This window comes from Trichoplax adhaerens, genomic scaffold (assembly GCF_000150275.1).
Source record: "Trichoplax adhaerens TRIADscaffold_9 genomic scaffold, whole genome shotgun sequence".
Taxonomy (NCBI): Eukaryota; Metazoa; Placozoa; class Uniplacotomia; order Trichoplacea; family Trichoplacidae; genus Trichoplax; species Trichoplax adhaerens.
Window position 1 is genome coordinate 3,184,883 of NW_002060951.1, and position 22,722 is coordinate 3,207,604.

At 34.0% G+C, this 22,722-nt stretch overlaps 3 protein-coding genes across 3 annotated transcripts; 2 read left to right on the forward strand and 1 right to left on the reverse strand.

The window, feature by feature from the left end:
• Positions 1-5,132: 5,132 nt before the first annotated feature.
• Positions 5,133-12,517, forward strand: TRIADDRAFT_50655 (uncharacterized protein; the record flags this gene model as incomplete). The annotated part of the gene is made up of 9 exons (XM_002115008.1): positions 5,133-5,183; positions 9,547-9,774; positions 10,179-10,451; positions 10,659-10,925; positions 11,031-11,148; positions 11,318-11,458; positions 11,529-11,822; positions 12,036-12,170; positions 12,297-12,517. 9 exons carry the CDS (start codon positions 5,133-5,135, stop codon positions 12,515-12,517), a joined length of 1,728 nt encoding a protein of 575 aa, XP_002115044.1.
• Positions 12,518-14,284: 1,767 nt separating this feature from the next.
• TRIADDRAFT_28470 (uncharacterized protein) lies at positions 14,285-15,477 on the reverse strand (the record flags this gene model as incomplete). The annotated part of the gene is made up of 5 exons (XM_002115173.1): positions 14,285-14,467; positions 14,574-14,684; positions 14,981-15,044; positions 15,233-15,249; positions 15,379-15,477. Coding segments are annotated over 5 exons (474 nt in total), but the record flags the coding sequence as incomplete, so codon positions are not given.
• A 932-nt stretch (positions 15,478-16,409) lies between these two features.
• TRIADDRAFT_38075 (uncharacterized protein) lies at positions 16,410-19,833 on the forward strand (the record flags this gene model as incomplete). Its single annotated transcript, XM_002115009.1, has 10 exons — positions 16,410-16,541; positions 17,650-17,705; positions 17,809-17,884; positions 18,039-18,122; positions 18,206-18,375; positions 18,679-18,761; positions 18,890-19,017; positions 19,119-19,256; positions 19,511-19,623; positions 19,713-19,833. 10 exons carry the CDS (start codon positions 16,410-16,412, stop codon positions 19,831-19,833), a joined length of 1,101 nt encoding a protein of 366 aa, XP_002115045.1.
• Positions 19,834-22,722: the final 2,889 nt, after the last annotated feature.

The window sequence follows — 22,722 nt, forward strand, 5'->3', positions numbered from 1 at the left end:
ATAAAGTTTAGTAGCATTCTGTATCAACCAGTATGCATGTAATCAATGATCATGAGCGCTATGTACCGTAAACTAAGGAGTAGTTTGTAATTTTGCGAAATGGCCAGGAATTTCGTATAGCTGCCGATTATAAACTATCTACAGTATACTGTACGTTAAATATTATATACACTGTATCAACCCGGTATACAGTACATACTTTGTCGTGTTAATTACGCCCGTAGCAATATTATTACCGTGACTTACCATCAATCGCATGTTTCAAATATAGGTGGTAATGTGTACTTGTTGGTATTAGAGATCCGTGTAATTCTCTCTAAAATCAGACACGTAAGTATTATGGATAAGCAGTATGTTAACAAGGTATACCAAGGTGGAATGTATATTACTATACTGCTTTGAAGTGTGAAAAGAATTCGCATGATGCAAGTTTTTACTGACAACAAAATGCTACTAAAATAGTTAAATCACTGGAATCTTCAATGAATATGAAGTTGATCTAAGGATTACAATAATTTCTTATTATGAGATGTGCGTACATTCGCTATATCACAAGGTCAAATTGAGACTAAAAAATCAAATGGAAGCAACATGAACATTAATTAAATTGCAAAAGTCAGAGAACAGTGGATTATTCATGTTAAGCGATTGATTTCTAACAGGCATTAGAATAACAAAGCGAAATTTTTGGAACAACTATGTAAGAAGAAATCACTGTGAGTCTCTGAGTAGTACACTATGCTTTACCGTAGTTTACAAATGCGACTAGAAGGTCCTGAGGTACAGTGTATAATGACTACATTTATAGAGTATTAATAAAAGATGTTAAAATTTCAAGTGCAAACGATATCATTTATAGAAAGCTGTGCGATCATTTAGCGTAAGCTAAGCTGAACCGCTAAATGTGGCTTCCAAATATATTATAATTATAATATTCTTATTAGTGTCACGCTAAATAGAATAGAAACAGTAGAATCTGTAATGTTGGGAGGTTTATCATAGTCTTTAGTCGTTATTTTTCACTTACAAGGAATAATTTTAACAAGCTCGCAACAGCCATCACGTCTCCAAGCTGTTCCAAATCGACATCTTCCTCTACGGGAATTAATTGGTAAAGAAATTCGGAACGAACAGTATTGTAAATAGAGAGCACGAACAGTTAGCTGAAGTAAATACTTGCGGAGAATGTGAAATTCACGTTTCATTGTAAGGGCTGATTTGTTATATAGTAGTCGTATAATAAATTACTGATTTCCATGATAGACTACTGCTTATGATTACATTAGCCATCACACTTACGCTTGTCGAAGAGATTTTTAAGTTTATCAACGAGGTTAACGGAGCCGTTAATTCGAAAAATTCCCTCATGCCTAATCCCTACGAATTTAGTTTGCGTTAGTTAATCAGGCAAGCAACGTGTGCATGTTGTATGGATGCTAAATACAACCTTATCGTTTGTCGCGGTTGATTTATATTACGAATTTATCATGCAGTAACATTATACTGTATATGTGCAATAAATGTGTAATAATGAGTTTGAAACCCTAAGATTTGTGATCCACCAACTCGCAATTTGAATTATTAAAATAGAGCAAATCTCTGACGTGACACAAAATGGTCAACATAGCTTTTAACCTTAAAAGGTAGCATTTATTATGAAGCCTACTAGCGTACTGCACTATTCATTGGACTACTGTAATTGCTCCCTTCAGGATATCTCAGGATAAATAATGTCAATAAGTACACGAAACAGCTATGGATCCAGCCAGATAAGTGATGTTGAAGTGTACATGTTTAATATTTTATATTTAATGTACTGGAAAGACTCGAGGAAACAGTCGATAAGAAAAATAACTACTGCAACTTGTCTGTAGGAATAGGAAAAATTCTGCATTATTGCTTGTGATTATACTGCAAACTAGAGACTCTAGGGTCTCTACTGTACAGTGTATGTATGAGAGTATGTTTATAGTTATCTTGCTATAATTAAATACCATGTTTTCGAATATATTCAACAATTCTTTCAACGATAATGGGAATTTCGGTATTTGGTGTTCTGCGGAGTAAGTCCTCCAAAGAGGTGGAAAAGGTTTTAGTACCTGTAGATTGCCCATGATAGAACTCATTAGTTACCTTCTCATAATATGATACTGTATGAAATATTCTTATATACAGTAATTAATACGTAAATACGAGTATACGTATTTACAGACTTTGTTTTTTCTTGACAAGAGGGGTAGTAATAATCTTCTTCACTTTCGTATTCATTGCAGAATTTCTGAAGGCAGAGACAGCAACTGTATTTCGAATTTGTATTCAGCCTTTACCGTTGATACTTACACTGTACTGAAATGCTCCTATATCGATACTTTGTTACGGTATAATAGCTCAGGTAACTAAAGTAGTAGAATTATATGAAATATAAAGCGTAGCCTATCAACCCTGGAGGTATGTGAGTGCTGATATACCGCCCATCGAAGCGTAAATGATAACCTCGGGTTTATAATGTCTTATTACTGCATACATTCTATGAACGTTTCAGGTCTTCTGTACAGTACAGTACACATAGCAGTCAGGTCCGACTATACAGTACAGCGTAGTAGAAATTCCATACTGTACTGTACGATAAACCGTACAGTGTTGTACAGTACAGTATACAGTATACAATATCACGTAGTGTGGCCCTTTTGGCACGTTACAGTATCTACAGTCCTGACGTTCTAACTGTCCATTTACAGCAGCAAAGTGTACGAAAAGAATATACAGTACAGTACAGTACAGTACAGCTTTGCATAGAGAAGTGGTTGAGACTTTGAGACTATGTGTTAGACCCTTCAAGGCAACTGGGACAGTTCATACATAGATGTTGATATTTATTTATAAGTACTACATAGTAAATTTTATTGTAGTGGATTATACCGGACTCTCTCAGGTCTAGTTGTAGGCTAATAAGAATCGCAAGCAGAAGCGGTAAAGCTGGCAGTCGAACATTAATGAAAAGATTTTTAAATATTTTTTTATTAACTGCAAAGCGTAGCTTGTTGTTCTTAGCATCATTTTAAATTTTAATGAGTTAATTACACACGGATTATTTCGAAAGTTAAAAATTTATACTTATGCTATGTTGCAGTATAAGTTGAGGACTAGATAAAAATTGTGGAACGTTAGGAAAACATTTGGATTACTTTTATTTACAATTTAAGTTCGTTAATTGCGCTATTGTATACACTACAGCATATCTAACTTTACGTAAAAATAGTAAACTTTCGAATATGATTTCATTAATTTTCAAGGCGAAATTGTCCTTGCTTAGTGCATTGTAATTTGGTCCGGCTATGGAATTCCGTCTTAAAATAAAAAGGACTAATTTCCAAATATTTGAGGACTAATTGCTTTGTTTACAAATTGAGAATATTTGCAATAGTTCTTAATTGGGATCATATCACTTAGAAACATATACCAACTTATGAGATTGTGGCTAAAATTTAATTTATGTTTATTAGCTCAATCAGTTTTAACAGGATGCTGAGAAAATCGATTGTGCAACACATGACATGATTACCTTAGAATTTGTAAATAAAGTGTTTATCTGATTAATTTCGGTTAAAATAGTATGGTATACCCATTTTGGGTACAGTTGTGATATTTCATCAAATTACAGTGAACAGTACCATGCAATTTTGATGAGCTTGCTATTTTATGGTAGGTCTTACAACGAAGGCAAATTGGAACGATTTCGAATATTCTGGACATTCTTCTATTATTAAAATAAGAATGTAGATGTCAAAATAATTGATGAATTAAATTGTTGGATTAAAAATCTAAGTATAACATTTTTACATGATTTGAAATGAGTTGGTAGTGCATTTTTCCAAGAGGCAACTTATCTGCGTTTAAGTATTCATTAAGAAAAGCAATGTTTGATTTTACATATTTAATTCATACATTGTTGCAAACTTAATGTGAATCTTTTATACTAACCGGATTGCAATTTCAAACTGGGTATATGTGGAAATAGATTACTTTTACTACTTGATTTGCTTTGGTTTTTATCAAATTCTTTCGGAGGAAAGCCATCATTAACCTTAGGCCCCTTTTCAGTTGGGCCATATTCAGGACATGTATCTCTAGGAATCGTTTAGGTTGTAATTAATGATTATGGGTATGCTTTAAAAGGCTACAGGTGCATCTGCCGAATGCATGGAATGCGAGTACGTACAGCACATGATACTATTAAATGATTAAGCTTCTTCAGCATCTAAATTTTGCTAGCGTCTGACTGACGATATATCTACAAAGTCAAGCTGAACATCAACTTACCGATTTTTTGATTCGTTAAACTTATGTTTTACACTAGTAATGGGTTCGGTAATTGGTAGATCTTTATGTAATTTCAAGATGTTCTGCTTCTCATAGCTATTTTTGGTTGTTTGAGGTATAAACGTAGTCGAAATATGGCCTGATGCGATAATAGAGCCTTTACTTTCTTTGACAGATACTGGTAATTCTTGCCTTGTTCCACTCACAATCTAAAAGTTTTTATATGAAATAATTGAACAAAATCATGGAAAAGGAATGATAATCATATTCATGAAAATATAAAATTTACTTTATGGAATGCTAGAATAACGCGATTCTAATTCAAGGAGGATAAATCAGGCTATCAAGGGCAAGCTACTTTTTAATGTACCTTAATCTATTAATCAAAATTTTGCACTTACGTTGTTTAGTAACAGAGCGTTATTAGAGACCTCAAAATTGTGCTTCGCGTGTAGCTCCTTCTTAAATCTTTCATTGCATTTATCCTTTATAAAAATTTCGTGATTCAGCAGTTGGCTACAGGATGGCCTGTCTTGTGGTGTAATTCTCAGAATACTCTGCGTCAACAAGATACAGATTTCAATAGAACGCTTTATGAACTCATCATATTACAGTATAATTGCGATATTGGCTACTTGCTTTACGTACTATTTCAAACATATTAATAAATTTATGTCTATTTTGCATTACCTTAATCATTCTGAAGGTGAATGGTGGTATGTGATTTAATCGTCGCTCAAGTGGATCCGTAATTTTCGAACCAGGTAGCTTAATACCCACAAACAAAGGGTTGCGACTAAAAGTTTCCATTAATGACGATGATAATGGCCCTACGATCGATAAAACAGTGCATACAATATTACGTTTGTAGCTAGACAAGGGTAAGTAGATGAGGCAGTTATCCTCCATTTAGCTACTACAAGGAATCATTAACTATATAATCATCAGACGAAGATAAGCCTAAGTCAACGACCTAAAACTTGCGTAATTTTGTAAATTTGATCTATGTCCGATTCTCCTGGAAATAAAGGCTCTCCCGTACTTAATTCTACAATTAAACATCCAACTGCCCATATATCTACTGGCCTGTAATTATCAAGTTATATAATTCACAAACGATATCATTAAATAAGATTAATTGCAAAAGACTTCCTATGGCTGAGTCATAATCGGGTTACACAATCATTAAACTTACTTTCCGTATTGCAGGTCGCCCACAAGCAGCTCCGGGGCGCGGTACCATCTTGTTGCAACGTAGTCAGTATATATTTCGTCAGATGATCCTGGATTTATTATCGGTTTCGGTTTAGATTTACGTAATAATTTCGCCTATGACATTTTTGCCATACCTACTTCATACTGTAGACTAACTATATTTATGTATTGATTCACTTTTACAGCACACATCATCATTCGTTTTAATCGTGTACTTAATAACTTACCGGTAGTTACTCTTGCGAAACCAAAGTCGCAAATTTTAATGATTCCCAGCTGTGAGACCAGTATATTCTCTGGTTTTATGTCTCTATGAATTATCTACAAAATCAATCAAGTAATAAAATGAATCTTATTTAGGTCTTTTAACAGCACGATGTATTGCGCTGTAGAATAATGAGATAGTACCTCTTGCTAATTTACAGGTAGTATATGTATTTAAATATACTTAAGTTTATTACAGTATTATCGTTGATAGTAATTAATCGTTCTAATAGCTTAGCAATTTGTATATGGTGTACTTAGATATTTCAACTCGTATTTTGTAAAATAGTGTAACATGTGATTCGAATTCTATTTATGAAGTATCTACATAAACAATTAAATGATGCCTACATTATTTTTATGGCAAAATTCCAGTCCTCTCAGTATTTGCCAGGCATATTTTCGAACGTTAATGTCTTCAATACCCCTAGGATGCCTTTCCAGTTCATCCAGGATAGTACGATGTACATATTCAAAAACAAGATGTAATCTCTTTCTTCTACGGAATACTTCTATTAGTCGGACTAAGTTTTCATGACGCAGAGACTGTTTTTGTTTTAATCATAAAATAATAACTTATTAGTCATTCGATTCCGCTGTTAAAAGACCTACAGTGTCGTTTTTACGTACATGCGTGACATGCAGAAGTCCCTACGGTATGTAAATCTCGGACATATCTCATGTACGTACAGTAAAACATAACATAGTACAGTGCAATTATAGTAAATAGAAAAGTTTGCTAATTTAGTAAAGATATCAGCGATAATGTCACGATACTCAGCATTTAATTATTCGATATAGATACAATAGTATTAAGATAAAATCTACTTTCAACTTATATTGGTACCTTTAGCATCTTTATTTCTCTTAAAGCGATCTTTTTGACAACTTTATCTTCTTCCGATTCAAGAAATTTTTTAATTGCTACTATAGTTCCTGATTCTCGATGACGACATTTCAGTACTATTCCGTAACTGCCTTCGCCTATGATTCCGATATTATCGTATCTTTCCATTTACCATGGATATTCAATTGCTGCTTTTTCATTGGTATCAACGACAGAATACGCTGGATGTGGCATGTGGATCTGGACTTAAAATGGTTTTGCCCATTCTAATTAAACTTAAACTTATGCTGCAATACGAAAAGAACGATTCAGGTTCCTTTGACAATACGGCCAGGAAGGTACCAAAAAATGTATTAAGTTCACCAAGGCCTCTGAATAATATAATGAAAACATTACATCAATTTGTCACTTTGATCGCGTTTTTGGATCGTGTAGCGTAGCTCAAGTATCAATATTATCATCTATACAGTTACGTGGTAATGGCTTTTCTGTGTATCAAAGTTAATGACAATGCAGTAATACTTGATGAAAAATTAAAGTGTCTACAATTACAATATACTCGTATTGTTAAAGAAGCAATATACAAACTCATGCCTACAGATTTTTAGTTCTTTTATTTACAGTTAGTAATAGTACATAGTGTATGTCAATTATATTTACAAAAAATTTGTAATAAGATTAATGTTTATGATTAATTATTTAAGATTCGCAATCGGAAAAAAATGTGAATACAGTACCTTGACATCCGATAATATCGTTATGATGGATTACGTTATGACTATAGACGATCCAGAGTTTTATTACTTTTCATCAATTAGCAGTAGGCTTGTTAAGTTATTTATGTATTTGTTTTATAGATTGTATTTATGTCTAATCCTAATAATAACTTATGTACAGTCGTGGCTAATCTGATGAATTCTAAGAACTGGCACAATCAGTTTATGGCTTATTCAGTACTGACTTTAATGTCATTGCTATTTTTTTGTGTCTGCGGACTACTGAGTTAACAAGTACGGTATCCACTTTCCTTTCAGGAGAATATTGTACTGTAACATATACCGGAGAAGAGTTAGATTCGTTGCTTAGCAACGGCGATTGATGACCGCGGATTGTACTGTACAGTACAGTACACTTTACTCAGAACTGAACTACAGTACTATACTGTACTGTACAGTACTGTACATTATGCAGGGGGAATCCCTACTAAGGGATTAGGGATGTTTATGCGATAAACGTACAGTATACTGTACAGTACTGTACTGTACAGTATAATCATATCAGCGATTTTGAATTATCTTTTCCCTTCCTTCCCTTTACTACAGTATACTGTACTGTATTCTTAGTAATCTACAGTGTGATTCACTCATTATGACTGAACTCACAAACGGTAGTAGTGCAGTACAGTACAGTACAGTGCAATGAGAGTCTGAGAGTAAAACCTTATACTGTACCTCCAGTCAGTTCCATTATACAGTACTGTACTGTACTGTAATGTACTGTAAAGTACAGTATACTGCACAGTGTACACTGTACAGTACAGTCGGAGTACTTAAGTGCCTTTCAGAAGTGAGTCACTGCTATTATTACTGTGTAATGTGAAAGTGTTAAGATAATAAAATGGATGATAAGTTTAAGTTCTAATTATTATATATTATTTCTATTTATGGCTGATCGTGAATTGCAGCATGTTTATGATTTGATTGATTGAAGCATGTCTAGCAAACTTTACAACAGTGCTAATTTTAAGAATGAGTCCTACAAGGTATGTACTAAGATGCTATTCTGATTAATCTATGCAGATTTTACAGCACCGTACGGGCGCTATATAGTATATCGAGTATTGTGATCACTACTTTATGCAATAAAAATTAAATTAATTATATCTTACTTACTGTTAAACCAATTTACGGGTGCGATTCTGTGCATTGAACAAACCACTAACTTCAAAGATATACAGTACGTACAGTACAGATAAATGATTATTTGCTAAGATTGTAAGATAGCACCTATACAGAGCTTGCGTTTTGACAGATTTAATAACTTTAGATTAGCTGATCTTCCAACTATCGATTTATATTCGGTTGATCAATATCACTGGATTGTCAGTCTAATGCGAATGCTCTACTGCTAATATGGAATTAACGTAAATAGAATTAATTAATCTGTAGTTTATTAATATTGTGAATACTTTGCGAGTAATAGATACTGTGTATTAGATCAGTTGAAGAACTGATGACATGCATTTTGTGGAGTTTAAAAGGTCAATCACTGGTACTTTGCTACGTCAAATTTTACTATTAGAGCTCACAAGTTCTTCTGTATCGTAATACTGTAAATGATAGATAGTTATAATTTTTACTGAAAAAAAGATCAGGTGCCAATGGGAAGTTAATAGTCTCTGACTCCTCATTCTACTAGTTGATGAATTTCTGTCCGGAAATATATTTAGCATATTGTGATAATAATAAAGTGGTCAGCTGCAGTTTTTTTTTTATGGGAAATCCATATCTTTGTTGACATCACTGGTAATTTAATAATAACGTAACAATCTTGGTTCTTAGCTGTTCGTATTCCAACTAAATGGATAGAGTTACGGCAAAATTAAAAGTTTATATTGTATTGCTTAAGTTAGCAAATTAATAGTGTTTTGGTAGTTGTGAACACCGAACTGAAGGCAGATAATCATAAAAGTAATAAATTTCTTACGCGATGTGCATGTACTGTACAGTATGTCATATTATCGTGAGAACACATGTATACGTTAGATACTAATATCTACAACAACGGTCAAAACATATAGCGTAAACTGCACTTGCTATATGTATAGCTTAGTTGTTGCCATGGAATATATTTTAAAGATTGTCTTTTAATTTCTATAGGCTATTTACTCCCTTTGGAAGGAACGAAAATTGTGTGACGTGACAATATATTCAGGGAATAAAAAGATAGAAGCGCATCGAATTATTCTTGCCGCTTGCTCTCCGTATTTTTGTGCGTTATTCACGTCCAATTTAATTGAATCAGGACAAGCGAGTGTAACACTACACGAAATTGATGCGGATGCTTTAGAAGTTCTTATCCATTACGCTTATACTGCAGAAGTGGAAATTTCGGAGGCCAATGTCCAGGTTATAATGTACATAAGATCTTTCATCTATGGCACATTTTGATTATTAATCCCATATGCAATTAGTCAGTCAATTTATAGTTTATCAGTTGTCTAAGCGATGCCATTCAAAATTTTTGTGCGTTATTTGTATAATTACTAAATTCGAGATATATGGAAATGCTGAAAAAGTTATGTTTTACAACAGTTTTGGATATATACATATCTAACTGCGTGGGTCCCCAACAAAAACCATATGTAGAACCTACTCATATGGTTTAAGATCTGCAGTAGATTTCTTCTTTTTAAAAATTGGAGTTTAATATTTTGAATGCATTGATAACGTTGTCAAAGTATTACGTAGCAGAGTACTTCCGATTATTCAGTACTCTAGTGATAATGCCTGGATTCGATTAAACATTTCAGGCTCTACTTCCTGCGGCAAGCTTGTTACTGCTCCATGATGTACGAGAAAATTGCTGTGAATTTCTTCTTTCTAAATTGCATCCTTCGAATTGTCTTGGGTTCCGCCGTTTTGCCGACGTTCATTCTTGTCATGATCTCAAAGTAAAAGCGCATAATTTTGCATTAGGTACATTTACTGAAGTGGTAGAATTTGAAGAGTTTCTGAATCTACCATTAAGTGAAATCTGTGAGTTGGTTTCGGATGATGGAGTACGGGTGGCTTGCGAAGAGCAGGTTAGTTGTAAGCTCCTTCAAAATGTATGCTGCTTGAATTTAACGAAGCTGCACGCGATATAAGATTGTCTCTCAACTTTGCGTAGGATAAAATAGCCGTTAAAGTGCGTGTAGTTGCTTGAATTTTAACATTAGATCCTTCGCTATTAGCCTAAGTGACTAATAGACATCGTTAATAAAATGATCTATCTACTTCAATTTCGAAAGATTTTCGAAGCTGTGTTGAAATGGGTTCAGCATGATATTGCGCATCGGAGTGTCCATATGGCTGAATTATTTAGATATATTCGTTTGCCTTTGCTTCCTAAAGAGTATCTTGTAAATTTAGTGGAATCGGAGTTACTAAACGGTAGTAACTTAGAATGTAAAGACTTCCTAATTGAGGCTATGAAATTTCATTTACTCCCTAATCATCGGCGTGTTTCCTATCGCTCTCCGCGTACTAGGCCTCGTAAATTTTTTTCTAGTACCACGGTTAGTAGGGACGGATTTCTAACATTATCACGCATTTAGAAGTACTGTACATAGTTCGAATAAAATTGAATAAATATCAGAGAGGCACATTCAATTTTTGTCTAGGTTATGTACGTGATTGGCGGACAGGCGCCGAAAGCGTTAAAAGGTGTTGAACGGTTTGATCGAGAAAGTAATAGTTGGACCGATGTAGCGCCAATGACGAGCCGCAGATGTCGCGCTGGTATGTGTATATGTACAAGTACTGTATATCCGTCGGCTTCGGTCCAATCACTTGTCATATTCCCTTTGATTGATATGTATTCCAAGATATGGTATTAGTTTTGTGGATGTTCAGTAGTTCGTAATTATTTCTATTTCTAAAAATAGCTATATAACTGTGATAATGATAGGCGTGGCAGTGGTTGATGGATTGATATATGCCGTTGGTGGTTTTAATGGTTCTTTAAGAGTCCGGACTGTCGACAGTTATGATCCTATTAAGGATCTTTGGCAGCCGGTAGCTAGTATGGAATTGCGTAGGAGTACTTTAGGTTAGTTCCTTGCTTGATTATCTAACTGTACGGATTGTTAAATGATATTAATGATTAAATTTGTTCTTAGGTGTTGCAGAATTGAATGGCTCCATTTATGCTATTGGGGGATTCGATGGCGCTACTGGCTTGAATAGTGCCGAGTGTTTTAATGTCATTACGAACTGCTGGAAAAATATCAGTCCAATGAATACGAGGCGTAGTAGTGTTGGTGTAGCTAGTTTGAATAGATATATATACGCAGTTGGTGGGTATGATGGCTCATCAAGGCAGTGTTTAAATTCGGTTGAGCAATATGATCCTGCACTAGACGAGTGGAGATTCGTTCGTGAAATGAAAGTAAGGCGAAGCGGTGCAGGAGTTGGTAAGGATGTTCGTTTGTGCCTTAGGGTTAGGGTTAATCCTTAAAATGCTCATCCGTAACTGACCTAGATGTCAGTGCATTGGTTTTGAATTCTGATAAATACGATTTAGAATTTATATCGAGTGTTTGTAAATATATTCAAGTGCAAACTTCGTAGTATGCCGGTAAACTCCACTTTCTTTCTCTAATCCGGAATTTCGTAAATCTGTTCAGCTGTCTTAGACGGGTTACTATATGCTGTTGGTGGTCATGATGGACCTGATGTACGTAAAAGTGTAGAGTTTTATGACCCAGCTACTAATGAATGGACTGAAGCGGCGGAAATGAATCTTTGTCGTCGAAATGCAGGTGTTATTTAGTTTACTACTATCACACTGGATAATTTAACATGTTACCTGTATTTAATGTGCATATAGTATTTTCTAAACAGCAATTTTAACAATAATTTTCTAAATGTCTTCGCATAAATTATAGCTGTTACCACTGTTGAGGGCTTGTTATATGTTTTTGGAGGTGATGATGGATCCAAAAATCTAAACTCTGTCGAGTTCTACGATCCGTTTTGCAACAAGTGGACACTATCTGAGGAATCACTTGGAACTGGACGTAGTTATGCTGGTGCAGCGACCTTGCAGCTTCCGCGCCACCTTTCCTTACCAGGGGCATTCAGTAGTGACTGCGAGAGTAGCCTGTAGCAGCCATATATGAGATTGAGAGAAGTGGTTACTAATATTTAATATTAATATTAGGTTTCCAGAATATATTATTAGTACTTGATAACAAGCATATCTAATCATTTGTCAGTTCTGTCAATTAAACGCGATCATTGCTGTAAGGTACTATTGACAATTTAGCTAAACGATTTATTTTGGTACTGTATATATCGCTGCGGTAATGATATACCGTTTTACTGTTTAAATATACACGTGTACGAGTATATATTTTGAGAATTTAGTGGTTCATGGTAATCGATAAATTAATCAACAATGTGCTATGGATATTACCAATCGTTCTCTTCGATCTTTTGGATAAATAAAGTTAATTGATATCGTAGGAAATGTAACTGGCTTGATTACTTTATTAGATTTTGGAGAACGCTAGAAAATAGCGTGCACGGCAGTTTTTATAGGCACTGCAAAAATTAGTTGTTTTCATTTGCCAGGAAAGTAATAAATTTAAGATAACGGAAACAGTTGCTGCAATCTCTGGAAATGCCTAGATGGTGTCGCAAGTAATGCATGTTATTATTATTTTTGATTGATTTTAAATTAATTTAAAGATTTTGCCGTGAAACAGAGTCATTCAGTACCAATTATACCATAGGTCATTCCTTATTGAGTACTGCTATAGTTCTCAATGTTTACGAAGCTAAAGCGGTTCCCCGGTTTTTAAGCCCCATCATACTTTTGCTCGGTTATAGATTTTTAATACATTTATGTAAAGTAATAACAAATTTAAAATGTAAGATCATTAAAAGCTGTGATCAAATAGTCGCAATGATTTAACGAAATAAAATACATCCAGTAGTGTTGTATTGATACAAAGACAAACGCATTTGCAAATCGGAAATTTATTACCAATTTTTACAAATTAAAGCATAAAATTCTACAACCAATACAAAAGATAAATTTGAGACCATAAAGCACTTGCCCATCCTTTCGCAAGCAATCTGTCATGGTCTCTAAGATATACAGTAAATATTTATATTCAACGTAAAGACATCTAGCAATTACTAAGTAGTACATAGGCCGTTCTTTCAGAAACAAATTGCTTGATTAGAATAAGTATTATGTCTGCATTAACGGTCAATTCGGTAAAATTAGTAGGATTTAAGCGTGTCACATCTCTTGCGTACTAGGGGATAGATTTAACTCATTTATTAAGACTATCCGTACGCCGTGCATACGTGCAGATCGAAGGGTGTCAATACTACTAATAATTTTGCTATGGTATGATTGAAGCACGTTACTCTGTTGTTGTAGTAGCCGTCATTATTATCAATAGTTATATGATATTTAATAGAAAAAGCTTGTCTGTCCATTGAGTCTTAACAATTCGATATCACCTTAAAGCAAAATACATGCGACGACACAATCATATGGCATTTAACCGATAATAATAACCACTCGAATAACAAATAAGTTTACTACCATCAAGCGCTAAATTTTATACATATGTCTAGCGGTTGATCCAGTCTTGTTTGATGTAGCGACATGACTCTGCAATTTTCAAGGGATTATAATTTAGCAAACAGTTTGAACTACGAAGTATCAGGAATAGAAGTCCCTGGAAGTACTACTAAAATTGCTGCAATATAAATTACAGATTTGCGTTAGACAATTGTAGTATACCTCATATACGAGGGGCGGTTTATCATGAGCGGATCCTGGAAATAGTTTTTCTTTAAAAAGACGCCTATTGCATATCGAATCACAAAAATAATCATTTATCAAATCAAATCATCAGAATAGTACTCTAATAAAGCAGAAAACAATCATAGTATACCCGATTCCAAGTATTCTGTCTTTATGAGTTGCATCTGTAGTCCAGATTGCTAACTTATCGGCTTTGCCTCTAATCTGGATGTAAGCTCCACAAATATCGTCACCGTTATCACCGAACATTTCCCCAATAAGACAAAATAGCTACGAGCATAAGAATTGTGTTATTGCTAAGCTGAATATAAAGGTAAAGATTTTAATTAAGTTCAAATTCAAAAAAACGGCAGCACAAATGTCCTGCGAATATTACAGTTTCAAGCCAAAGAGAATCTAAACTCTTTCGTCTATCCTTAGCTAGCTGTAGTAGCCATCTACCCCCTTTTTTATTTCGTTCATCTTCCCACATTGGTGAGATATTATCCTAAACGAATCAGTACGGGTAACATGTTAGATGAGATACCTAGGTTACGGCATTGCAAATCAGCTAATAAGGTAATTAGAGTAAATTAGATAGCAAAGATTCAGTAGTATAACATGATATGTTTCGTATCTACCGTACTAACCAGTCGCTACATGCAAATAAAATGTTTAAAATTCACATTGCTATAGTAACTATCTGTATGGGATTCACATATTGATAATTCTAAAGGACGCTCTAGATAATTTCCTTGGAAAGGCTATATGTACTCTCGAATATTAAGGGTTTTATCATCGTACCTTAAATAAGCAGTAATCACAACCAGCTTTCAGGTCGCTAGGCTTAACAACATGGTTAAAAAGTCTATCATGGAAATAAAGCCAACAATTTCATAATTTAATATAAGTTTTAGTGTATAGCTCGAGAAGTTATAAATTGAATTGCATTAGGACGATTATAGAGCAACTAAACACGAAGCAATTGGCGACATATTGCTATAAAGCTAGTCACTATAGACTTCTTAGATAAGCCATGGACGGTATCGCACTTACGCCCAAAAGTCTTCTACCTATTTCAAATCGGTTAAAATAATTTTGTATAAGGAAAAAAATTAATTCGCGGTTGAGTAGTAGAGCAAAAAATACGTAGGTACAGTATATCGAATAATGGAAACTTGTAAAACTACACTTAAACATACATTATCAAAGGAGGCTATTTGCTTCATGTTGTCCTCCCAACTTTTATTTTTGTCGTATTTAATATACCATAACTTCCACTGGTTTTGGAGCGGGTGCTTTGGTAGAAAACTGCCTTCAATGTTTTTTGCATCTTTATCTTTAACAACTTTATTTTCTGCTTGCTGTACCTATTGAACATGCATTGAAGAATGTATTTAATTTATACAAGCAGATCATGCTTTACAAATAAGGAACAGAAGGAATAACAGTGACAATTATATATATATTCATTACCTCTTGAGTACTAGCTTCCTTTTCTAATTCCTGTGGCTCACATTCCATTTCAGATTCAATATGCAGTACTGTACCACCTACTGTACTTTGCAACGATCCAATAAACCTTCAAAAGATTCAATTTAGTGTTTCAACTACAGTGACACTGCTTCAACGTGAATTATATTTATACAGTAAGTATTATTATAATTATAGTAGAGCAGTATTGTAGTGTAAAAATACTGCGCTGTACTGTACTTGGTGTACAACTGTATGCAAGTTCACACGTGCCGTGGTGCCAGCTGAGATTTCTTTTAATTTAAAAAGAAATGCTAAAACTTTTGCGAGGTTTAAGTGCCACTGTACCGCGTACAGTACAGTACTGTACCGATGAATTAATTGCCGCGATCCGTCGGCAAGTACTGTACTGTACAGTACAGTACTGTATAGTACGGTACGGTACATTCGGAGTGGCTGCTACAGTATACAGTTCTGTACTGTTTACTGTACAGTACAGTACTACTGTACTGTAGTGTACGTACAGTACTGTATACTGTACTGTACATTACAGGCCGCATAGTACAGATTGGTGCAGCGTTGTGTTTCTTTCCTCTCTGAGAGGAAATCGCCGACTAGTGTACAGTACAGTATACTGTATACCGCTCTAAAGTACTGTACTGTACTGTATCTAGACAGTTGTGGATCAAGGGTTTATAAATAGTTCACAACAGCCTTCGTACTTTACATTTACCGTCATCCTGTAAGCAGATCTAAAATGATGTCATCAGAATCGGCAACTCCTCCAGCTGAGCGTTTGCAGTCTCTGTCTGCTGTTGGAGCTTCTGTTGAGATAAAAAAAGATATTTCCCCTATAAAATATTTTAGGAGCGGTATTCAAATGGAGAAAGTGGTATGTGTAATGTCATATACTGCGATATAATATTGTAGTAGTAATTATTTCTGGTATTTTATAACAGTGCCACTAAATAACATTTCATTTGAATGAAGTCCATTGTACTGAGCATTTTATTATTGTGGATGAAGCTGCAAATACGGCATGTACTTTACTGTGCCGATTGTGATTTACGACTGCTATTGAGTTACGACCGATAAACATAGTACAATATCAATCTGAAGATGTTGGGATATTAGCGCCGTTTTACTACATCTACAATTAATAGTCAAAGTTATTCATTACTGCCTTGGATTGTTAAATATCATATATTTTTCGATTAGTAAACTAGTGCGCACGCTTCGCGCTACTGACGTTATGAAAAACTAAAAATCATCGTAGGTACAGCAAATATGATTTCTGTAATAAATAAAATAGAATTCGTGATTAAAAATAGTATACTACTACAGTACTCGTACTACTGTAAGCTCAATGGAGTAAAATGTTACACAGTACAGCTAAAAATTATAAGTAATAAAATGCAGTACGAGTATATGCCGTATTTACTATTAGCCTTACCCACACACGATGTTGTGCGAAAGAGACTTCTGATCGTATTAATCATTAATTGATATTAGTTTTAGAACACTGTCATACCTGTTAGTATACAGTACTCTAAATTATAACCAGCATGTAACTGGCCGTTGGCTATACTGTTCTGATTACAAATTTCGGTAGTATTAGCTGCTGATCTTTTCGCGATGATTGATATGCAAGTTACAGTTTGTAATATTAACAAGAAGTTTAGCTGTTGTTAAGGTTGATTATTTGATTATGTTATTGCTCATTTAATTGATTACAGTAATTAAGCATATTTTAAGAGGAAATCGACTTATGGGTTAGCGCCAAGGTCAGCAAGTAGGCCTTTGAGTGAGTAATATGGAGTGACAATAGGTCACTTGAGGACTAAGTTCATTTATGAGTTTCCCTGCCCTTCACTTAGCGTTTGTTATGCTAATTATATATATTTTATTGACTATCACGAAGTATCAGAATGGAATGTTGCGATAGTCCTGTAATTTGAAATACTATATCTACATTTTAAATTTTATCTATGGTTTGTTAGGCTAGAGCCTATGCTAAGGAAGGTGACTTAGAAAGAGCTTACAAAATACTGCATAGGTTTATCACGTAAGATGTTGTATTTATATACTAAAATGTAAAGTACTGTGGATGTATTGTCTTATCGCAGTATTAGCGTTAACATTTCTATATGTTTATGTAGATTATTTATTGAAAAATTACCGAAACATCCGTTATACAAAAAAGCTGAAGCATCTAGGATGAAGGAATATTCAAAAGTAATGTTTAAGTACGGATTTCGGATTAAGTGCTATGGAATTAGCTACTTTAGGTTTACTCATTAATACCAGAGGGTGCGATATAAGTATAAGTATATTTTATCACAATGATATAAGGAGGTCGGTTACCGAAATTCGTAAATTCTAATCTTAGAAAATTCACGGGGCATTGGATTTGGCATCAGATATAAAACAGCGTCTTTCAGATCAGTATGCTACGGAGTATCAGTCATTTTTGGTAAATATTTTGATGCAATAGTTGGTACTTATATTTGCTTTCAAGTTTAATTAATATCTTTCTTTTTTATTTGTGGTATTCAGGAAAGACAGAAAAGAAATGAGATTGCAAAATTAGCTGAAGCTCAAAGCAAACAAGAGGAATGCAAAGATTATAATTTGAAGTCTGTTACCATGGATCCTGTAACGGATGATAGCCAGTCTGCTTTGATGGTTATTGAGGAGCAACATCCTGAAGTAGGCGCATTACGACGGTTACACTGTGATACTGTCTATTAATTTATGATTTTGCTATTAGAAGAGGCACGCAGTTCAACCGTAACTTTTGTATAGATGGTCGAAATTAACCTGAGTCGTCTTTCTGACATATTTGCACTCTCTATTTAGGATTCTATGAGCGATTACTGCAAACCAAAGCAGAATTATGAATCGTCCAGCAGCATGTAAACTAAAGAAATTAATCTTACCGAAATTATTCTGTATAAATTTATTTTTAATAAGCGATATTTAGTTAATTTACCTATCACTTAATTTTTATCACAATAACAAATATATAGCGATTCATCGAATTATATACTCGAGCAGAGGAAGCCTTCAGTGGATAGATCATTAAAGCCTGCAACAAATATTAACGAGATAGGTCCTTATCTTTCCAATAAACATTCTTTATAGTCGTTTTTAAAGAAAATGGTTGTACTAAATGATAAGAAACATCATTATTTCACAGATTTACGGTAAAGTAATACTCTGCATCGTTTATGTTTACAGTGTCTCCGACTCTGGATGGGCTGAGGTGTGTTAAAATTCCTGAACGTCTGCCTGAATATTTCTTAGCTGTGGTACAAAAAAATACTGCTTCTAACATTGAGACTTGCGGAATATTGAGCGGCCATTTGGTAATTTTTAAAATTAATAATAGATGGGTTTGTGATAGTTGTTACTTTGTGGCAAATATTAACCCTGTAACGTTCAAATTAAATGGGATAAACAATGCTAGATGAAGGAGGTGTTTCAAGTAACTCACGTGATAATACCAAAGCAGCACGGAACCGCAGACAGTTGCACAACTGAGGAAGAGGAAGAAATTTTCGATTATCAAGACAGTAGAGATTTAGTCACTCTTGGTTGGATTCACGTTAGTTTAAGTTATTTTAACATTTTGCTAATGAAATGAATTAAGTATCTGCAACATAAGGAGAGAATATCAAGCTTTAATTTAAATTCATTTTATTCTTGCTCTTTAAGTAGCAATAATCACTTAGGTCGGCTTAAACACTAATCTAGGTGATAGCTACAGAAAAGATGATAGGCTCTTGTGATAACTGATGGGGTATTAAAACTTACCTTTCGACAGTAAAGAGATAAAATTGATGCTTTTTTGTTAAATAGACTCACCCATCCCAAACTAGCTTTCTATCAAGCGTCGATCTACATACTCAATATTCATACCAAATAATGATGCCAGAGGCCATAGCTATTGTCTGTGCTCCAAGATATAATCAGTAGGCACTACTACAGATAGCATCATTGTATTAACGGTAGTCATAGTTAGATGGCTTCACACCAGACTTGATATATTGTAATTCTTCAGGACAGGGTACTTTACTTTAACAAGAGATGATGGTCTAGATATCATTGGAAATTGTAAAGAAGTCGGATTTCACCCACATCCAAGTCATCCAATACTATTTGAGGTTGGTTTGAATATTTAAAATATTTGCCCTTGAATGCATTTTTGGCAATAATTTAATACGCAGCAATTTCAAATGTAGGAATGTAAACATATCTGCCTTGATTCTACACATGAAGTACAACTTGTTGACCTTAGGAGCACCTAGACTAGAAGATAGTGATATGGGTTTTAGATGGAAATCGTTATAGTAAATTCTTTTTTACGAAAGCTGGCAAACACTGCATCGTCAAAAGTTGCCTAACATCGATGATTATTAGAATGTGTATATTGTGAGGGTGTGGCGCTAAGTGATGATATACCGTCTGCAAAATACAAAGTATGAGATTTATTAGAGTATGGCCAATTTTATTTGAGCTGTCACGAACTACGGTACTACAAATATAAGTATTGATAGACTTTCAGTTTGCAATAGCAAGCACATGGTACACCAACGAGGTTACAAGATCTCGTGCTAATAATGAGCTCGCAGAAAGTAACGTAGAACTGTGATTGGAATTTACCAACTAGAGACTTACTGTCTCCCTGTTGAGAATTTTAGTCTCAATTCCTAATTTAAAATTCAGATGATAGTAAATTTGTACTGTACAGTATTATGTATTTCCAGTAAGGATTTACAACTTTCTCGAGAGTCTACATTTGAAAAGCGATTATAAATGTTTAATGGCACCTCGTAATAAATATTGATATCGATGTTAACTGAACTTGTTTGAAGTGTAAAGGTTTTTCTAGTTAGTACTCCAGACAGAAGATGCCTTATAATTTTGACGTCAGCAGAACTTAATGGTAAAGTAATTATTCTACTTTTGACGGTTATAGAGCTAATACAGTAATCCTGATCATTTAAAGGTTTTCTGGTATTTCCTACTATTAACACTCTTTCGCTACATTTCGGTTACAACTCGATATATTGGTGTGTAGTACCGTACTTTACAACATTGTACTATAAGTGCAGTGGAATGACGGAATACATCACATTTTTGATATTGCAGTCTGTATCACTACATACTATACAGTATATTGTAAAACAAAAGTTGCGATATTCTGTCTATACATGCATACTGAGTTGAAAGTAGATGAATAGAAATACTATTCGGTACTTTCATTAAATAGCCACAATTAGCATGATTTACCGTGAATATCTTACGCCAAGGCAAGTGCAGATAATATATAATTATAATAAGAGAATTTACTACTGGTTGCTTCAGCAGAGCAATAAGGTTCTTAAGTAATACTATACTGCACTCCCAGTGTTACAGGTTTATCCTAACAGTGAGTATAGTACCTAACGCACAGAATCCTACCATTAAAAAATGCCCTATGTCATGGAAGAATCAATGATGTAAAAAGTTTTAGTCTTCATTAAACGTTTGAAACGGCCAAGGATATCGTATCTCAAGTCAACCTTACTACGACATGTAACCGTCCCTAAGCCAGACATTAGATTAAAGGTAAAATTTAAAATACTACGGCTTTTCTCGTGACCAACTGTGCAAATAGCATTCTCAACTTATAGATCACTTGGTGGTACTACAGAAACTTCTAATACTGCTAGTAAAAAATTGTAGAAAAGAATAAGATTTATAGTAATCATGGAGCAGTAGATTTTAAACTTACTGTAATCACGATAACTCTTTCGATCCAACGAAACTGGTGACCAGAATCAGCTATTTTTAATCGTGTTTTTATATTAAATAATCAAATATCAACCAATAAAACGATTATGAGAAAAGTATACTGTCGCTATAATGATCAATAGATTAACACTTTGCTAAAGATATTAATACAAAATGCGAAAATTTACAGCATCGACTAAGGAAAGTATCAGTAAAAAATTTAAAATGTTTATTAACGATAGAGGTACAGCTGGATATCGGAGAGGTGGCTAGTTTGTATGGTATAAAAATACTTACTACTATGCTATAGATTATAAATATTATTAGACTTTCCGTAACAGAAGTGTGGGTATCTTGCTTCCGTATAACTAACTCATCTTCTCGAATTCTTTACTACTCCGATACAAAGGTGCCAAACTGTATCACCTTTCCTATACTATGCAGAGTTGTCAGTGGTATCTTAGCTTTAGAATTAAAATTGAACTAATCATAAAGTAGTCTTAAGCTGCTACAACTGATTAAAAAAGTTAAGATAGATTCTACCAGTGATTCTAAATCGATTCTCTCTAATTAAAGTGCAAATTTTATTATATAGACAAAAAGATTCTATCAGTATAATTAACGTACATCGTATACGCTTATACGTTTTATATCGGTTAAATTATACCTTGCAATACAAAATCGTAATACTTAAAAAAAATTAAGATTATGTAACAATGATAAATCATAACTTGGATAAAGATTACGATTCGATTTTATGTTGAAGAAAAATATTCAAATGCTTTGAAAGCGGTATCAATTTATTTTTTACCGCATAACCGCGGCTAAGTAGATTCAGTAGCCATCTAATAATTCTAGTATGTGGTACTTTGCTATTATGCGTACACTTATGATGTTCGGTTGTATCAAAGTTCAAATAAAAAAAAACAGTTCAAACTAGATCTAACCATGCACGGTGTCCTAAAGTATGCTTAGTGTACAATCGTAAAAGTAATTACTATTGCGCTCAATGACTCAAGTCTTATGAATCAACGGTAATTCAACAGTTATTTATGATATCATGATTATGTTAATTATTTATTTTTCTGATATCAGAGCAAGTTCCATTTTGGAGTTATTTTTTAATGGCATACTTCGTATTAAATCATATTTTAATAACCTGCAAAGTTAATAGGGTATACAGAGAGATCCTAATGTAAGATACAGTTTTATGAGTACTTATACTTTATTTAGTTGCAGTCTAATCTTTAGAATGAATCATGTATTAAAATTCCGTAAGATGTTACAGTATAAGG